This window comes from Ichthyophthirius multifiliis (genome assembly GCF_000220395.1).
Source record: "Ichthyophthirius multifiliis unplaced genomic scaffold scaff_1120509251225, whole genome shotgun sequence".
Classification (NCBI taxonomy): domain Eukaryota; phylum Ciliophora; class Oligohymenophorea; order Hymenostomatida; genus Ichthyophthirius; species Ichthyophthirius multifiliis.
This window is the reverse complement of record NW_004086082.1, coordinates 33,216-51,793: the sequence shown is the minus strand read 5'-3', so window position 1 is coordinate 51,793 and position 18,578 is coordinate 33,216. Positions and strand designations below refer to the sequence as shown.

The 18,578-nt window shown below is 17.2% G+C and overlaps 5 protein-coding genes across 5 annotated transcripts, besides 27 other annotated features; 4 read left to right on the top strand and 1 right to left on the bottom strand. All coding sequences in view use genetic code 6, as the record gives it.

Moving 5' to 3' along the window:
* Window positions 1-301: 301 nt before the first annotated feature.
* Window positions 302-541, bottom strand: IMG5_163430 (hypothetical protein; the record flags this gene model as incomplete). The annotated part of the gene is made up of 1 exon (XM_004030275.1): window positions 302-541. A coding segment is annotated over one exon (240 nt), but the record flags the coding sequence as incomplete, so codon positions are not given.
* Window positions 542-929: 388 nt separating this feature from the next.
* Window positions 930-974: a microsatellite.
* A 1,048-nt stretch (window positions 975-2,022) lies between these two features.
* Window positions 2,023-2,075: a microsatellite.
* A 499-nt stretch (window positions 2,076-2,574) lies between these two features.
* Window positions 2,575-2,622: a microsatellite.
* Window positions 2,623-3,083: 461 nt separating this feature from the next.
* On the top strand, window positions 3,084-4,893 carry IMG5_163420 (hypothetical protein; the record flags this gene model as incomplete). Its single annotated transcript, XM_004030274.1, has 4 exons — window positions 3,084-3,543; window positions 3,801-3,952; window positions 4,006-4,375; window positions 4,433-4,893. The coding sequence occupies 4 exons, from the start codon at window positions 3,084-3,086 to the stop codon at window positions 4,891-4,893; spliced, it is 1,443 nt and encodes a 480-aa protein (XP_004030322.1).
* Window positions 3,334-3,403: a microsatellite.
* Window positions 3,347-3,435: a microsatellite.
* Window positions 3,664-3,715: a microsatellite.
* Window positions 3,665-3,728: a microsatellite.
* Window positions 4,894-5,331: 438 nt separating the features above from the next.
* Window positions 5,332-5,398: a microsatellite.
* A 1,816-nt stretch (window positions 5,399-7,214) lies between these two features.
* Window positions 7,215-7,335: a microsatellite.
* Window positions 7,216-7,331: a microsatellite.
* Window positions 7,238-7,337: a microsatellite.
* A 280-nt stretch (window positions 7,338-7,617) lies between these two features.
* Window positions 7,618-7,650: a microsatellite.
* Window positions 7,651-7,698: 48 nt separating this feature from the next.
* On the top strand, window positions 7,699-10,381 carry IMG5_163410 (kelch repeat protein; the record flags this gene model as incomplete). The annotated part of the gene is made up of 5 exons (XM_004030273.1): window positions 7,699-7,999; window positions 8,041-8,222; window positions 8,334-8,538; window positions 8,583-8,837; window positions 8,913-10,381. The coding sequence occupies 5 exons, from the start codon at window positions 7,699-7,701 to the stop codon at window positions 10,379-10,381; spliced, it is 2,412 nt and encodes an 803-aa protein (XP_004030321.1).
* Window positions 8,251-8,329: a microsatellite.
* Window positions 8,915-8,971: a microsatellite.
* Window positions 9,896-9,938: a microsatellite.
* Window positions 9,897-9,947: a microsatellite.
* Window positions 9,901-9,945: a microsatellite.
* Window positions 9,902-9,946: a microsatellite.
* Window positions 9,935-9,970: a microsatellite.
* Window positions 10,382-10,647: 266 nt separating the features above from the next.
* Window positions 10,648-10,694: a microsatellite.
* A 430-nt stretch (window positions 10,695-11,124) lies between these two features.
* Window positions 11,125-11,180: a microsatellite.
* A 1,600-nt stretch (window positions 11,181-12,780) lies between these two features.
* Window positions 12,781-12,812: a microsatellite.
* Window positions 12,813-13,435: 623 nt separating this feature from the next.
* Window positions 13,436-13,513: a microsatellite.
* Window positions 13,514-15,388: 1,875 nt separating this feature from the next.
* IMG5_163400 (hypothetical protein) lies at window positions 15,389-16,772 on the top strand (the record flags this gene model as incomplete). The annotated part of the gene is made up of 4 exons (XM_004030272.1): window positions 15,389-15,533; window positions 15,814-15,967; window positions 16,044-16,148; window positions 16,393-16,772. Exons 1-4 carry the CDS (start codon window positions 15,450-15,452, stop codon window positions 16,770-16,772), a joined length of 723 nt encoding a protein of 240 aa, XP_004030320.1. The 5' UTR covers window positions 15,389-15,449.
* Window positions 15,535-15,600: a microsatellite.
* A 164-nt stretch (window positions 16,773-16,936) lies between the features above and the next one.
* Window positions 16,937-17,004: a microsatellite.
* A 107-nt stretch (window positions 17,005-17,111) lies between these two features.
* On the top strand, window positions 17,112-18,323 carry IMG5_163390 (hypothetical protein; the record flags this gene model as incomplete). The annotated part of the gene is made up of 5 exons (XM_004030271.1): window positions 17,112-17,283; window positions 17,417-17,583; window positions 17,636-17,718; window positions 17,774-18,091; window positions 18,151-18,323. The coding sequence occupies 4 exons, from the start codon at window positions 17,112-17,114 to the stop codon at window positions 17,910-17,912; spliced, it is 561 nt and encodes a 186-aa protein (XP_004030319.1). The 3' UTR covers window positions 17,913-18,091; window positions 18,151-18,323.
* Window positions 17,301-17,349: a microsatellite.
* Window positions 17,302-17,349: a microsatellite.
* Window positions 18,324-18,578: the final 255 nt, after the last annotated feature.

Below are 18,578 nucleotides of genomic sequence, written 5' to 3'. Positions count from 1 at the left end.
GATCATATTTTCCTCGCTAAAAAAGTTAATCATAATCTAATATTTTTTGCGTTTTTGATAAAAAGCAAAGTATTTAAAGAACTTTAATTTATTTCAAATGAATTTAAAATTTCCTTATGACAATTGGCATCAATATACCCATATTCATATTAAGGAAATTTAACTTTAATATTCTTCAGTTTCTCCAAATCCATTTTGAAAATTCCTTCTTTACTTAAATCAAATAGAGCAATTAAACAAGTCTTTTTTTTTTTTTTTTTTTTAATAACAAAAAAAAAATATATAAAAATATAAAAAATACTTTAGTTAAACATTTTTCTTCGAAAAGCTCTTAATTTGAAATTTCATCAACATTTTATTAACCTAATTAAGCTTATTTTTAAATACAGAGTTTATTGTAATAATTTACAAGATTTTTAGTATTAATATCTCTTATTTCATAGCTAGCCTTATTATATGTAATATTATCACTATCTTTTTATCTTTAAATGCCCATAAAGGAAAATATAGAAGGTACTTTATTTATATTCCAAGCTTCCATATCTTCTTTTGTAGGATTAATTATTTAAATGAATGATAAATATTTTCTATATTTTAATTTCTATGTTAATGTATAATATAAAAGCCTTATAAAATAATCGAATTTATCTAAATATATTATACTAACGAATTTATTATTATCATCTGCCTTTTAAATAAGATCCTTTATTTAATAAGCATTATCTACAGTATTTTCCTCTAAAACATTAAGGTTTATATTTTATATTATTTTTTCACTAAATTTTTCTTTAGTCTAATAAGAATCAATAACTATATAATTTTCGATTTTCTTATTATTTAAATATATTATTATTCCTTATTTTTATGTTATTTTTGGGTAAAATTTCCCACTTTCCTCTGTTACATAATAATATTTAAATAAATTTCTATTTTTTTTTTATTATTATTTTTTTTTTTTTTTAAATTATTTTTTTAAACAAAAAAATACCCAAAATCATTTTATATATTTCCAAAAATATCATTATTAACATTTTCAAAGAGTTAAATAATACACAAATTATCTTTATTTTTTTTCAAAATACCTTCAATTTCGCTCCCTTTAATACCAATAGGATTCACTAAATCCTAATATTCCGCATAAATACCTCTAAAATTGGCCTTTAGCCCATTATTATTTACCTCAAGATATTAATTAATGAATTTTTTGATTAATTTCGGTACATATTTACCTTTATAAGATTCAAATTCCCATTCTTCTTCTACTTTTTTCATAATTAACATCGAAGGGATTTTATTTATATTATATTTTTTTTTAATTTTAGTATTATCGCCATCTACTTCAGCAATTCCAATAAGATTTTTATAAGAAGTACTGAATGATTTAATAAAAAAATCTGTTTCTTTTTCATAATCTTCTTTAAAAAATAAAATTTTGAATGGATTTTTATCATTTTTCAAAAAAGCATTTAATTCTTTAAAATTTAAAATTTCTTTCACTTATCCAATAACAGTTAATTCCTTTAATTTTTATTCTAAGTTTTGTATAGAAATTTAACCAAAATAAGGATTATCTACAGGAGTAATATTATCTTAAGGTTAGAAAAAAGAAATATGAGGCAATTTATGTTTCATATTAGGTTTACAATAGGGTAATTTATCTCTATCTTCAACATTAGCCCATACACTTGCACAATCTAATAAATATGTGTATAGAATTCCTTCGTTTCTTTCCGAAAATTACTTATAAATAGCGTTTGTAGTCTCACAATTTGAACAATTTAATTCACAAGTTATTAATAATGAAGCAAAATCATTTCTATTTTAATATAAGCGTTCTTCTATTTGTTAAAAACGAGTTAAATAAATTATTTAAGTATTTATTTTGTGATATATAGATAAAAATAAGAAAAGAATTAATATTTTCATATATAATTTTTTTTTTTTTAATAGTATCTTTTTTTATTTATTTATTCTAAATATTATTATTATAAAAATATTTATATATATAATTAAAAAAAATACATATTTATATATTAAATATATATATATTAATATATATATATATATATATATATTTATTGAAACATTAAAATATACAATTTATCTTCTTTTTAATTATTAATTTTTTATTATAAATTTAAAAATAATAATTTATTATTTATTAATATTATTTTATTTCCTATTTTTAAACTTTTAAATATTAAATTTTTTATTAAAATATTTTTAGATAAAATCAATAAATTTATTTTAAAATTAGTAAATATAGAGATAAATATATAATTTAAACAAAATAAATATAATAAAAATTAATTTTTATTATAATTTAATTTAATATAAATACCTAATATACATTAATTTTTTATATTATAAATAAATTAGAGTTAATTATTAAAAATGAGTTAAACAAATATATAAAATGAGACACAATTAAATTAAACCTTTCCTGCTTTAAACAACGAATAAAATAATTTGTTTCATGATAAAACTTCTTAATTAAATTATAATATACTTGAAATTCAATCATAAAACATTAAAAAAGTAAATCATTATATTAAATAGTAAACTATAAATTAAATATATATGTATATATATATATATATATATAATATATATATATTATATTAAAACAAAAGAAAATAACTATTTAATAAATATAAAGAAATAGATATAATATACTCTAATTAGAAAATTCAAAAAAATAACATTTAAATAATCTAGAAAAAATATGATGATAAACTATTTATCGACCGTATTTCCTAAAAAAAATGGTTTAATATTTTTATTATTTCTATTTCTTTATTATATATTTGTTTGACTTTTATGTACTTCCTATTAGACACAAAATATAACTTGGGTAATTCAAATATTTAATTTATTTTAAATGCGTTATCTGATATCGAATTTGTTATTTTAATAATATTTTAGTCTAAATTATTGCTAATTATATGTTGCATATATTAAATTAGAATCTTATTTTAAGGATAATTGGGATAAAATAGATACTTTTTTTATCGTACTTAGTATTATTTTAGTTCTTATAAGAATAACGACTGATAAGTAGCAAATATTTAATAATATATCGAATGGTAATTAGAAATATATTGAGATTTATTAGGTTATTTTTTACCTTTAGAAAGATAGCTGATTATAAAAAGAAGTAATAAATACTTAAGGTCACTGATAAGTCTCCTGTCGAAAAAATAATTTAAATATTTAATAATTTATTAAACTCTATTTAAAATGAAAAATATAATCAAAAATTAAAATGGGCCATCGAAATTGTGACCACACATAAACTCTATGAACCTTAATTAGAAGAAAATTAAAAAGAAGTATATAAATAAATATATATAAAAAAATATAATATACATATATAAATATTATATATATATATATATATATAAAATAAAATAAAATAAAATAATAATATATAATTTTTAATAAAAAAGATTAAATAATTGATGGAATAATTCTAAATAAACATTAAAAAAGAATCAAAAACAATATATGCTCTATAAAAGCCTGAATAATAGAAAAATATTAGTATAAAGCCATCTCTAGTTCTTTCAAATTTAAAAAACGTTATTGTGGAATCTAATGATTAACTATAAAATGAATAAAGTTAAAAATTAGAATATGAATAAATAGAAATACCTTAAGAAGTATTTTTTATATATATTTTTATTCATTTTATATATATTTAAATTTTTTATATTAGTTTTAAATTTATTTCGAATAAATAAATAGTAGCGAGTTTATGATTTTTGAATTACATAATTAGGAAAAATAAAACGAATTAGCATATTTATTTATTTATTTATTTAATATTAATAATATATATGCATATATGAAAGTTACTCCCTAATAAATTTTCGAATTTGCAAATTAGGTTATAAGTTAATATCTCGATAATCCATATCATAATAAAATACATTGTTTTGATGTTACATAAGTATTATATATTTATACTATTATAAATTAAAAAATATAATATAAAAAAATAAGACAATTCATTTTTTTATTACTAGATGTGAATTTATTTCATTAGCAGATTTAAATCCTTTAGAAATCGGAACTATGTATATTTCTTCTGCAATCCATGATTTATAACATCCTGGATTTACCAATTTATATTAAATAAATACACGCTCAAACCTAGCAATCTTATATAATGATTAAAGTCCTTTAGAAAATCATCATTTAAGTACAGCTTTTAAACTTCTTTTTAACAAAAATGAAAATAATATATTTTCATAATTAAGTATTAGTTAATATAAAGACACAAGATAAATTATTATAAGTATGATCTTATCAACTGATATGACTTATCATTTTTAGGATTTTAATAAACTAAAAGTACGTTTAGCATCAAATGGTATTTTTTATATATAAGTTTTTCATTTTTGTTTTTTTTGTTTTTAAAAAAAAATAGAATTTAATTGTAGAACTAAAGATAAGTAATTGTGTATGAATTCTTTATTACATGCAGCTGATATAAGTAATCCTTTTAAACCGTTTCATATATATTAATAATGGACAGTTAAAGTACTTGAGGAATTTTGGAGATAAGTTATTTTTAAATATATATAAAGTAATATTTTATTTTTTTATATATGCAAGGGTGATAAAGAAAGGGAATTAGGACTTCCAATAAGTTATTTATGTGATAGGTTTACAACAAATATGGCTAAAAGTTAAGTTGGCTTTATTGATTTTATTGTAAAACCATATTATGAGTTAATAAGTTAGTTTTTAATTGAATTAAACCATTATTTACCTATATTGGATTAGAATAAAGTACAATGGTAAGCCTATGAAGATTATTATACTAAATAACTAGAAAATTAAATGAAGAGAAAATCATCAAATTAAGAAAAGAAAATTAGTTTTTGATAAGAATTGTAGGAAAAAAATAAAATAAAGCAATAATTTTTTAATAAAATAAAAATATTTATTTAATTTAATTATTAAAAAAATAAAATTAAAATTTTTATATAAAAATTAAAAAAAAAAATGCTGTTAATGGGTAGCCGTACATAAAAACGGCTTGCATAATTACTTATAAGTTTAATAAGTTGTGAAAAACATATAGAATAAATAAGATAACAAATAGCCTCTCATCCTAAAGCCGATATTTACGAATTATATTAAAAATTAGATTTTAAAAATTAAGGATATTTCGACGTTTAACATATAAAAGATTATTGTGAAAATAATAATATGAATCCTACTAATAGAGAAGTCAATTATATTTCCTAATTATTTGATACCGATAATGATGGATTTATTACATATGAAAAGTAAATATTTTAATAATGATTATATTTTTTAATATATATATATATATATATATATATATATATATATATTTATATATATATATATATATATATTTATAACTGTTAAAATAAAATTTTAGTTTTTAGCATTTTATATTGCCTTTTAATAACTAAGATCTGAGGAATTAAATGATTTTAAACGATAGGATTTTAGCCTTATAATAAATGGACAAAAAATATTAAAATACAAAAGATTTTTAAAGAGAATAGTAAATGAATGAATTATTAAAACTATTTTTGAATTAAATAGTAAAAAACTATAAATTAATTGAGGCTTAAAAAGAAATAATGTTTAAAAGCGAAGATTTTTAATTATAAGTAGCTTTTAAAATATTAGATACTTCTAATATAAATAAATTAGATTATGAATGGTTATTTTTTTTTTCTTTGTTTTTATTAAAAAACAAATAAAATAGTTTAGATGAATTTTTAAAAGGACATAAAATATAATTTTAAGAAAAAGACTTATTATTATTGATTAGAATTTATGGATCATTATATGACGGTTTTATTTCCGAATCTTAATTTTTGAAGATGATTTTACCTTCGGAATGCTTCCATAAAAAATAAGTAATATAAGAAAGTTTAAATAGAAAACATAAAATAGACAAAACAGTATAAGATAATATAGTTCATGTATAATATTTCGAAAAATCAGAAAAAAAATCATAAATTTAATCGAAATCTTAATTAAATTAATCTTCCCAGACCTTAATTTCTCCTACAAAATAAAACTTTACTCAATCTTAATTTAAAACTAAAACAAAAATAAATATAGAATAAAAACACTCTACTTAAATCAATTTAAAATCATTCACTAATGTAGCCAAATCCATGCTTTCACTAAAATCTCTAAATACCAAAAAAATGCTTTGTAAAGGCAATTTTACAACCCCATAATCGAAAAAATTCAATATTAATAATAACTTAGAGAATAATAAAGGCACCCTAAACAATATATTTGATGATGCCGAATAATATAATGAATATAAAACCCAATATGACCAAGAAGAGCAATTTTTTATCCAAAAAATGTACGAAATTCTACAAAGTGATAAAAGATTGGAACAATCTAGGTAAAAATTAGCTTTATAAAAGGATTTTAACCTACTTGATGCGTTCTAATATATTGATATAAGTTAGAAAGGTTCCATTTAATAAAGGGAAATGTAATAAAACTTACGAAAATTAAATATTAATGCTACTAAAGACTAAATTTATTTATTTTACAAATAATATGATACCGACCTTACAAATAAATTGGAATATACGGAATTTGTGAAATCTTTAATCCCATTTGAATAAGAATATAGGAATATCATTAATAACAGAAAACCTACAGGAAATAAAATGAGTTCAGAAACTTAAGAATTATTAAAAAAAGCTTATCTATAGGTTATTTAAAATTGCTTTGAAATCGAAAATATTAGATAATAAATTAATAAAAGGAAATTTTTTAATTTGTAAAAAGGATTCTAAGCTATTGATTAAGATAATAAAGGGAAAATTAGTTTAGAAGATTTTAAAGTTATTTTCCAAGACTATGATATTTATGTCAATTTGAAAGAACTTTAATGGTTTTTTAGAAGATTCGATAAAACACTGGACGCAGAAGTTGATTATGGGGAATTTTTTTCAGAAATGTAACCAAAAAGTCCTTATAATTTAACAGAAGAAAAATTTAATAAGTAAACTTTGGTTTAAATACCATAAAATATATGAGATTTTTTATAAATACATATTTATTTTAAATTTTTATTCATATAAATACATTTTTTTTTTTTTTGAAAAAAAAAAAAAATTATATATATAAATACTTTTTTTTTGTTTATATAAATACATTTTTTTTTTGTAAAATTTTGTTTATATAAATGCATTTTTTTAATTTTTTTTAATTTTTTTTTTTAATTTTTTTTAATTTTTTTTAATTTTTTTTTTTTTTACTTTTTTTAATATTTTTTAATTTATTTTAATTTTTTTTTAATTTTTTTTTTTTTTTAAAAAAAAAAAATTTATATATATATATTTTATAAAAAATTATTGCTTTTTCTTTTTTTAAAAAATGTAATTATATTGTAATAGGGTAGATATAAGTAAACAATAATAAATTCAAATAAAATATTAATTAATAAAATAAGAAAACCAATAAGAAATCTAACATATTGAAGAGGGAGCAACATTAAACTATTAACCGGATAAAAATAGATATATTTTTTTTGGAGGTATCCATTAAGAAAATACATCAATAGAAAATAAAAACAAATAAATATGTAAAATTTAAAAAAAATTAATATAAAAAAACATAAATATATAAGTTAATATGCAATAACATGAATAAATGTAGTAATAATAAAGTATGATGATAAATTTTAGTTTAAGCAAAAAAACACCAGGAATAAATTTTAAATTAAATAATAATTAAAATAATGAAACTTAATAAATTGAATCTCTTATTTGTTTTTTTGATTTACATGAATAAAAGTGGGTAAAATAATAATCTACGGGTAGAACTCCTTCAAAAAGAACTCATAATCATAGTTGGTATGAATAACCTTATTTATTTATATATGGAGGATTATCTTTAGATAAAAAAATACTTAATGATATGTACGTATTAAATACAGAAAAGTTATAATGGAAAAGATTTTTTTGGTTTGAAGGTTATTTTTTTATTTTTTTTAATAATATAAATAAATAAAAGGACCATAATCAAAAATACATTCATAATTAGTAGATTTAGGAGAAAAAAAATACATTATAGGAGGCTAATTGAGTGATAATTAACTTTCAAATGAAATTTGGACTTTCACTTTAGAAGATATTGGCTGGGATTAAAATGTTAATGAATTACCTGGGATATAATGGGAAAAATCAGATATAAATGTAAAAGCTTTTTTATTTAAAACAACACATATACATATATCATATATATATATATATATATATATATATATATCATATATATATATATCATAATTATTTATATATATCAAGAAAAATCACGTTTTCCCACCTACTAAAAATCATTCTGCTGTAAAAATAAACGACTCCCAAATATTCATTTTTGGAGGTTATAATTAAAAAAAATAATCTACGGATTCGGCTTTTTTAATTAATACTTAAAATAACTCAATCTCTTAATATTAAGGTAAAGGTTAAAAGCCTACGCCAAGAGCTTTTCATGTAAAAAAGTAAAATTGTTATTTAAATAAAATTATTTTAAATAGAATATGGTTCAATTAGGTGATAATCTAATTTGCCTTTTTGGTGGATATAGTTGCTAAGATGATATGATTAAGGGTTCCTAAACTTTAAATGATCTATATTTACTTGATTTGAATTAAAAAAATTGGATAAAGCCAATAATTTAAGGAAATTTACCATAATTTAAAATAGTTCTTGCAACTGCATGCAATTAAATGTAAAATGAAATAGTGTTATTAGGAGGAAAAACTTAAGAAAATAGCTCTAATATAGAAAAATTTATATATCTAATAAGTAGTAATATTAATAAAAAGGATGGTATGTAAATATTTATATATATATATATATAACTTTTTTATTTAATAAAAGATTAATAATAATAATAACAATAATAATAATAATAATAATAATAATAATAATAAAATAATGAGAATTATTAAAAACTGTAATTTGAAGGATATAGAGACGCAGCAAAAAAGTAAAAATCAAATAATCCTTCTACAATGACCTAAGAATTTAATTAGGCATAAAAATATATAATTGAATAAAAGAAAAAATTATAAGATTTAGAAAATAAATATAAAAGTTTAAAAAAAAAAAATGAGGAATTAAGGGAAAATCAAATCAAAATGTAAGGAAATTAAGAAATTGTATAATAATATGAAAATATAGAGGCCTAAATTAAAGAAAAAACATAGAGAAATCAATAATTTGATCTGTTTTTTGATAAAGTTAAATGTCTTTTAGCATATGTTAGAAAAAGAAGAAAAATACTATAAATTAAATAACTATCATTATAAGATTCCTTTAAAAAAGCTGAGAATTTCATAATTATAATTGATGTTATATATTCAAGAGGATAAAAAGGTTAAATTATATATGTATTGTTTTAAAAATAATTACATTAAAATAAAGATAATTTATTTAATGGAATAATTAATAATGAAATACTTGAAAAAATATAATAATTAAAGGAAGAACACAAATAAGTATTAACTTAATTTCGAAATAGTTTTGAAATAGCTATTGAAAATGAAAAATAAATAAAAAAGGAAATGAAAGTTAAAGTAAATTTATGTTTTTTATTTAATTTGTAATATTTTTATATTGATTTAAAAAAACAAAAAAAAAGAAAGAAGCTTTAAAACCAGAAATAAATATATCAGAAGAATGGAAAAAATTAATAACAAGTGATTAAAAGCAATATTTTTTAAAAAATAAATAATGAATATATTCTATAATTTTTAAAAAAATTAATAAAAAATAAAATTAAAATAAAAAATACATAGAAAAGGATTATATAAAGGAAAAATTATATTAAGAACTTAAAGATATATTATATAAAAAAAAAAAAATATTATATAATAAATAATATATATATATAATATTATATATTTATATATTTAAAATATTTATAATTATTTAAATAATATAGTTATACATATTAATACTTAATATAATTTACTTAATTTATAACAAATATAAAATAAATATATTATAAATTTTAATTTTTATAAAAAAATTTTTCTCAGTTCCAACCGTCTACAATATTAGTTTTTACGTTTTAATTTTAAATTTTAATTTCTCTTGTTTCTGTTTTTTTCTTATTACAATATTATTAAAAATGTAGTTTTTTTTTTATATATAATAATACTTTATCTTATTCTACTTTTTTAGCTTATTATTGCTATTAATGTTTTTTCTTTGTTTCTTCATTCTAATCTTTAACAACGTTCCATTATTCATCCTTTTTTTTAATTTTATTTTTTTAATCATAAATTAAATATTACCTTATTTTCTTGTTCTTTATGATTAAAATTCTTTTCTTAATCTTATGATTATCTATTTTATTAATTTTTACCTTAATAGCCAGTTTTTTAGACTCCTCCAATAAATCTTTTAGGATTATTATTGTTTCCTTAAGTAGTAGTATTTTCTTGTTTTTAAGTTGTTTCTATTTTCCTTTCAAATTTAGGTTTCTAAGGTTATTACTATTATTCCTCAGTAGATTATTACTATTATTCATTTGTTTATTCTTTTTATTATAACTCATTTTCTTTTACTTCTTCGTTTTCTAAATTAAATAGTTAAAAAAATTTAATACTTGTTTTTGTTTTTGTTTTTGTTTTTGTTTTTTTTTGTTTTTTTTTTCTACCTCCTTTCTTTGATGCTTTGTAGTTTTTTGCTTTGTTTTTGTAATATTTGTTTGTTTCATGCTTCGCAGTATGTCCATTATATCCAATTTAATTCCATTCATCTTCGTTATTTTTTTTAACACGGTCATTAATTCTCATTATGAACTTCTTTCCCAAAATTTCCTTTTATTAAAATAAAAATACTTAATAAAAAATATATATATACTCTAGGAGATGTTTTTATGAATTAAATTGCTTAATTATGATCTCGGAAATATAAATTAAACATACCAGGTTTATTCATTAATTATTCTATTTTCATATGGATATCTTAATAGGTCTCCTTTACATTTCTCCAAGTGGCTTCAGGTACTACCTTAAAAATATTAATACAAACTGAATTTTCGTCAGAAGATTTAATTCTATCAATCATTTCCCATTCTTTATATTTTTTAATATATATTTTATTTTATACATATTATTTATTTATATATATATATATATCATTTACTTCCTTCATATTTTGGTTTTTAATGTTATTCTTTTTGTTTTTCAGTAGTTTTTTCAGTTTTAGGCTATTATTCAGTAGTTAACTTTTTTTCGTTTACCTATCCTTATTATTCTTATTCATTATCAGATGCAAAGTTTTTCCATTCAGCGGCTTTTATATTTATAGTTTTGTTAATATACTGATATTTAATTATATTATTTACATTTTTACTAAGAGTTTGACATTTTTTTTTATTTTTTTTAATCAAATAATAATTATATTTTTTTATAATTAAAATTTTTGATATATAAAATATATCAAAAAAAAAAAAATGACTATATCTTTTTTTAAATAAATTTGTTCTTGGTAAAATTGATACTTTAATCATTTCACAAGTAATTAAAATTTAAAAAAATAAATATTTTAAGTATACATATTAAATATAAAAATAAATTAATACGTAGTAATAATTAAAAAAAAAAAAAACCTACCTATGTTACTAAAACTAACGAAAAATTAAAATAATAAAAAATATTTATAAAACAAACAAATATATATATATATAGAAATTATAATAAATGGGAAGTTAATGCTCTCAAGATTTATGTTAATAAAATAATACTGATGTCTTATTTTCTTAAACATCTGTAACTCCCAGCAAAATAGTAAACCAAAAAAATTCTTAATATTAAATATGAGTAACTGATTCTTAATAAAATTAAGAAAATTAAATATATACTTTTAAAAATACCCAAACCCGTAAAAAATTACCTCCCATAACCCTCGAAGACTTCATAATATATGAAGGCGAATGGTATTTAGGTTAAAGAGACGGATAAGGTATTTAAAAATGGCCAAACGGTTCTTAATATGAAGGTCAATGGATATAAGGAAAAGCACATGGAATAGGTAGGCTTATACATTCAGACGGTGATATATATGATGGAGAATGGAAAGATGGTAAAGCAAATGGAAAAGGGACTTATTTTCATATAAATGGGGCAATATATATTGGGGAATGGAAAGACGATAAATAAAATGGGAAAGGAAGTGAATAATGGCCCGATTCTTCTAGTTATGAAGGAAATTATGTCGACGGATAGAAAAATGGATTCGGGGTTTTAATATTTGCAGATAAGTCAGAGTATAGGGGACAGTTTTAAAATAATCTAATACAGGGAATAGGGGAATATAAATGGCCGAATGGAAGGGTATATATAGGAGAATGGATTTAGAATAAAATGAATGGAAAAGGTGTTATTAAATGGGCGGATGGAAGGAAGTATGATGGGGAATATAAAGATGATAAAAAACATGGGAAAGGTGTTTTTTTTTGGAAAGATGGAAGGAAATATGTAGGATTTTGGAAAGAAGGGAAATAAGATGGATTAGGGATTCAAATTTAAACTGACGGGTAAAAAATATACGCGGAATGGAAAGAAGGGAAAATGATTAAAAATGTAAGTTAAAATGAAGATATTAATTATAATAAAGATTAAATTTTGGAACTTTTGAAATTAATTTAATGATTATTCTTTTGTATAATAGATATATTCAGATAAAAAAAAAATATATAGAAAGATGTATAGTAGTAGATTATTAATTTATTTATTATATATATATATATATATATATATATATATAAATAATCATTAAATATAATGCTTTATGAATTTATATGTATAAAATATTCTAAAAAAATACTATATACTAAAAAATATAGTTTTATAATAAAATATTAAAAGTTTTTATAAAAATATAATAATTATTATTTTTAAGTAATTTTTTAACAAACAAAAAAATTCGAAAAGTTTATGTAAACGCTTGTCTTATAAATAGAAAACTGCTAGTGCTAATTTAAATATAAATCAAAAATGTATTATGTTTTAAAATTCTAAAGATATAAATAAATATATTTAAAATCAAGCAATATAAAGAATAAGGATAAATTTAAATAGAAGAAACAAATAACTATATAGAAATTTAATAGAAGATTATAAAATAGTATTATAATTTAAAAATGTCTTATACAAAGTAGTTTATATTAAAAATACATATTTATAATTTTAATTGAAAAAAAAAAAAAAAAAATATAAGAAGAAATAAATATCATTCGGTACAATATAAAAAATTAGCTTTTTTGAAATTAACTTAAATTATGTTTCAGAAAAACAAAAATTAAAAAACATATATAATAAATTAAAATCTAAAAATTGATATATGGAACTAAAGAAAAGCTATCTTACTTTATACTATAGTTTATTTAGAAATAGAAAACAAATATATATTAAATAAATAAAAAAAAATTATGAATTAATAAACTAAAATAAAAAATATTATAATAATTAATATTTATATATTTATATTATTTTCATTTCTCTAAATATAAATAAAATCTTAGAATATATTATTTATATAAGAAAAGAAGATTGATATTTAATATAATAATATAAAGTATTATGTATTTAGATATAATTTATTTTAAATATAAATATTTGAATCATTTAATATTATTTTAATATATTACAAATGCAATTAGCTAAATTTTAATAGTACAAATATTTGTATTATTTCTTTAAATCATTAATACAACTAAGCTTATATAACAATAATGACTTAAAATAATTAAAAAATAAAATAACTCTTATTTATTATTACTTTGTAATGTTTTTATTCAAAAATCGATAAATACATATATTAAATATTGTTTTTATTTATAATATCGTTCAGTATTGATTTTTTTTTTTTTTTTACTATTTATTTAATTTAAACTAATAGATATATTTTGATTTTATTCTATTATTTATAATATTTAAATAATCTATTTTCATTAAATATATTAGCTAATATATATATATTTTTTTTAATACAAGCAGATTCTATTTATTAAATAAAAATATTTATCATTAAATTTACTCATTATTTTTTAACTGTTTATCTAATATACTTTATTTTATAGGCTAACTTATTCTTTTTATATTAAATTATATTAAAACTCTACCACACATTTTATGTATAAATTCTTCTATTCATATAATTGTTTTATTATGAAACTGTTCCTTATTTTGTTGTAATAAATAGTCTCTTATTATTAAATATTATTTATTATAGGAACTTAATTTTAAACAATATTTGACTAACTAAATGTTTAATTAATATTTTTCCTAAAAAACTTAAATGTTTTTTCATATTATAATTATTTTAAATAATTATTATGTACTATATAGACTTATTTACATATTTAATTTGGGAAATAAATCTTTATTTGGTTATTTTATCTTTCTTTAATTATATTTATTTAAAGACATGATATTCTATTATTTATTTTTAAGAAACTTTAAAATTTATATTTATAAAATATTCAAAAACTTTTTTTTTTTTCATTAATCTATTTTTTTTTTAAAGGACAATATTTTTATTTCTATAATTATTTTGTTTTTGCAAGTTTTTCCATATAATTATTATTTTTTTTTTATATAAAATATTATTTCAATGTACTGTAAATATCGATTTCGTTTAATATTTTTTGTAGGAATTATTTATTAGTATTTAGATATTTAACTCCTTAAAAATAGTGAGTCGCTTATTTTTACAAAATACACTGTTTTTTTAATATATCAAATATTTTTGGTTTATGTTTATTTTATATTCTTTATTTTAAACAAAAAAAGACTAAAAGAACTAGTTTTTTTTTATATATATATATATTAAAATAATCTTTTTTTTCTATTATAAATAATATTGATTATTTTAATAAAAAATAAAATCTAAAAACTTTTAATTTATTATTATTTAATTATAAATTCAATAAAAAAAATAAAAAAATGAATTTCTTTGAGGATAAATTAAGCCAATAAGATGAAGAAGAAGAATAGAAATTTGATTTTTTAAAAGATTAAAACAATAAATAAAGATCTAATCAATAATAAGAAGAAGAAATATATGAAGCCCATTTTTAAGCAAATGCAAACTATTATAGAGGAGAAAATGTATTTAAAAAAAAAAAAAAGCACATTTTTTTTAAAAAAAAAATAATACAAAAAAGAATTAAAAAAATTAAATGAATATGAAATTATGGAAAAATAGGAAGTGGTTCCTTTGGAAAAGTCAAAAAAGTAAAAAGAACATTTTTAGATGATGATGGAGTAACAGTATGTTAATCACTTTATGCAGATAAAGTTAAAAAAAAAAAAAAAAAAAGTTAAACAAATATAGATATTTAGTAAAATTTCATTAAGAAATTAAAGAGCTTTTGAATACTATAAAGATTAAGATCCTAAAATGACAGACAGGTTAAAATTATTATATAATGAAATAGATATTTGGAAATTTTTAAATCATAATAATATATGCAAATTATATTAAGTAATATATATAAATATAAAGATATTAATAATAATTATTAAATAAAAATATAAATTATAATATAAATTTATACATAAATAATATTTATTTATATATATAAAAATATATAATTATATATGTTATATATTTATATATATAATTAAATATATTTATTATAATTATTTAAAAACATTTATATTATTAAAATATAAAAATTTATGTTTTAATATTAATAAATTTTATATAATATTTTTATCTCCTTTTTCATATATCTTTTTAATTTATAATTTAATATAAATAGATTATAGATGATCCAGATGATTAATAAATACATTTAATAATGTAATACTGTGATTTAAGTTAAATAATGAATTGGAATGAAGAAAATTTATAATATAATCCTAATACAAAAATGGAACAATTTATTATATAAGCGTATAACATATAAATTAATTGTAAAAAAAATAAATATTTTATTTGAAAATTTAATTAATCAAGAAATTGCTCAAAATCAAATAAGAGAAATTTTAGCAAAAATAATATTTAAATAAATTTCTTAAGGTGTTAAATATTTACATGATTCAAATATAGTTAATAGAGACATAAAAATAGATAATATTTTATGCAAATCAGACTGTAAAAATAAATTAAATCTTAATTGATTAATATTCTTTTACTCTTGTTTTGTTAGTAATATTTTGCAGTATTTAATTTTAAAATATTATATTTGATTATCAATTAATAGATAATCTATATATATATATATATTTAGCATATATTATCTACTAGAAATTAATATTTTAAAATATTATATTTAGCAAAATAAGAGAAAAAGAAAAAAAAATTAATAATAATGTACTTATAAAAATTTAAAAAAAAGGTGATTTAAATGAGCATTTTAAATTAGCTGATTTCTCAACAGCTAAAAAAATTTAAAATAATGAATATTTATTTGACTGTGCCGGAACTCCAGGTTTTAGAGGTCCTGAACATTAGTTTTCGGTAGACAAAGGTTATGATGGTAAAAAAAGTGATATATGGTCGTTGGGGATAAGTATTTATACATATGTAAACCTAAAGTTACCTTTTTGGAAAAATTCAGAATTCGAAACTGATTTAGCATCTTTAAATGATGAAATACAGTTTAGAAATGAAAACTCTAATGAATTTAAAGATTTAATAAATAAAATGTGTTAAAAAGAATAATAAAATAGAATAAATATAGATGAAGTTTTACAAGATAAATGGTTCGATTTTTGAAAATTAAAAAAAATTAAAAAATATATGTTCTTAGTTAATATTTAATTTTTATTATAAAAAATAATATATTTAATTTAAAAGAAAATGAAATAATTATATAATAAGATTTATTTATTATTATATTATTTATAATTTTTAAACCTTTGATTTTAATTATTAATTTATAATAACAAAAGTAAAATATTTTCATTAAAATAAAATAAATAATATTATTAATAAAAAATTAAATATTGAATATTTAATATTATATAAAAAAAAAATTTTAAATAATTTAAAAAATATTAAAATAAAATAAGATATATATTATAATTTTAAAAAAAAAAAAAAAAAAAAATTAAAATGTAAGAATAAAGGGTTTTATAACATATATTATGTAAAACGCATAAAAGTGCATCTGACATGCTTAGTGCTATTTTAAAAATAAGAAACAATGCATTATCATATCCTGATACAGTACTGGAGTATGGTTTGAAATTAGTACGTAACCGTAGATCATAAATAGAAAAGGAATGTAATATAATAAAAAATAATATATATAAATATAAAATATATATATATATATATATATATATATATAGGTATATTCTAATTTATTTATATAATCTCCGACTCAGTTTTATAATGATCCTATAATATTATTTTAGACTATATAGTTATTGAAGAATTATTTCATGCAGCTTTATCTTTATAAATGATTACACTAGCTGATGTATTTACATATAATTATTTACATTATTTTTTTAATAATAGAAATGTTTTTAAAAACTTTAATAATAATTTTTAGAATCTCCAAAAATAAGTCTTTTTTAATGTATAAAAAATATTTATTACTAAAATATTAATAATAATTTTTTATAATAAAGCTTTACTTACTTAAGCTGCAGCAAACAATGACAATTTAACTACAATATTAAATCAAAATTTATCTGCAAATTTATCTGATTATGTTAACTATTTTTTTTTTTATTATATTATAAACCTTTTATATTTAATAATAAAAGGATTCTAAAAAAAGAAAAATAGCAATATAAAGAGTATACATTTTTTATTATTGTAAAAAAATTAATTTTTTTAGTTAGAAGAAAATTACGGTAGTTTTGTATAAGAAATGAATAAATATTTAGAAGAAAATCCAAATGATGGAGAAGCTTGGTTAGAATTGGGCGATTTTTATTTAGAATAATTAAGGTTTTTTTAAAAATAAAATAAAAATAATATATATTTTTTTGAAAATTAGTTATAATAAAGCTTTATATTGTTATGAGGAAGTTTTAATTTTATATCCAAAGAGATATATTTATATGATGAGAATTGCCGAGGTTATTATTATAATTTAAAGTATTAAATTAATAAACTTATTTTTATAAAATAAAAATAGATTTATTATACTTTAGGAGGATAGTAAAACCTTTTAAATGCAAGAAATTATTATTCCTTTGTATTAAATAAAATGTAAAATAACTATAGATGTCTATGGGGATTAATTCAGACTTGTTAAAAACTTAAATAAATTGATAATAAAGATGAAAAAAATAATTAATTACATTAAGTTACTATAATTATTTTATAAAATTCATTATTATATATATTATAATATAATAAATTAAAGGTTTCAATAGATATTTTGAAAAAGTTTTATAAAGATAAAAAAAATAATAATTAGTATAAAATTATTCATTTAATAATTGACATATGATAAAAATTAGTTAATTTTTAAAAAACACTTAAATATCAAATATTTAATAAAATAATATAAACTAATAAAAAATATAATTAAAAATATAAAAAATTAGAAAAAAAATTATA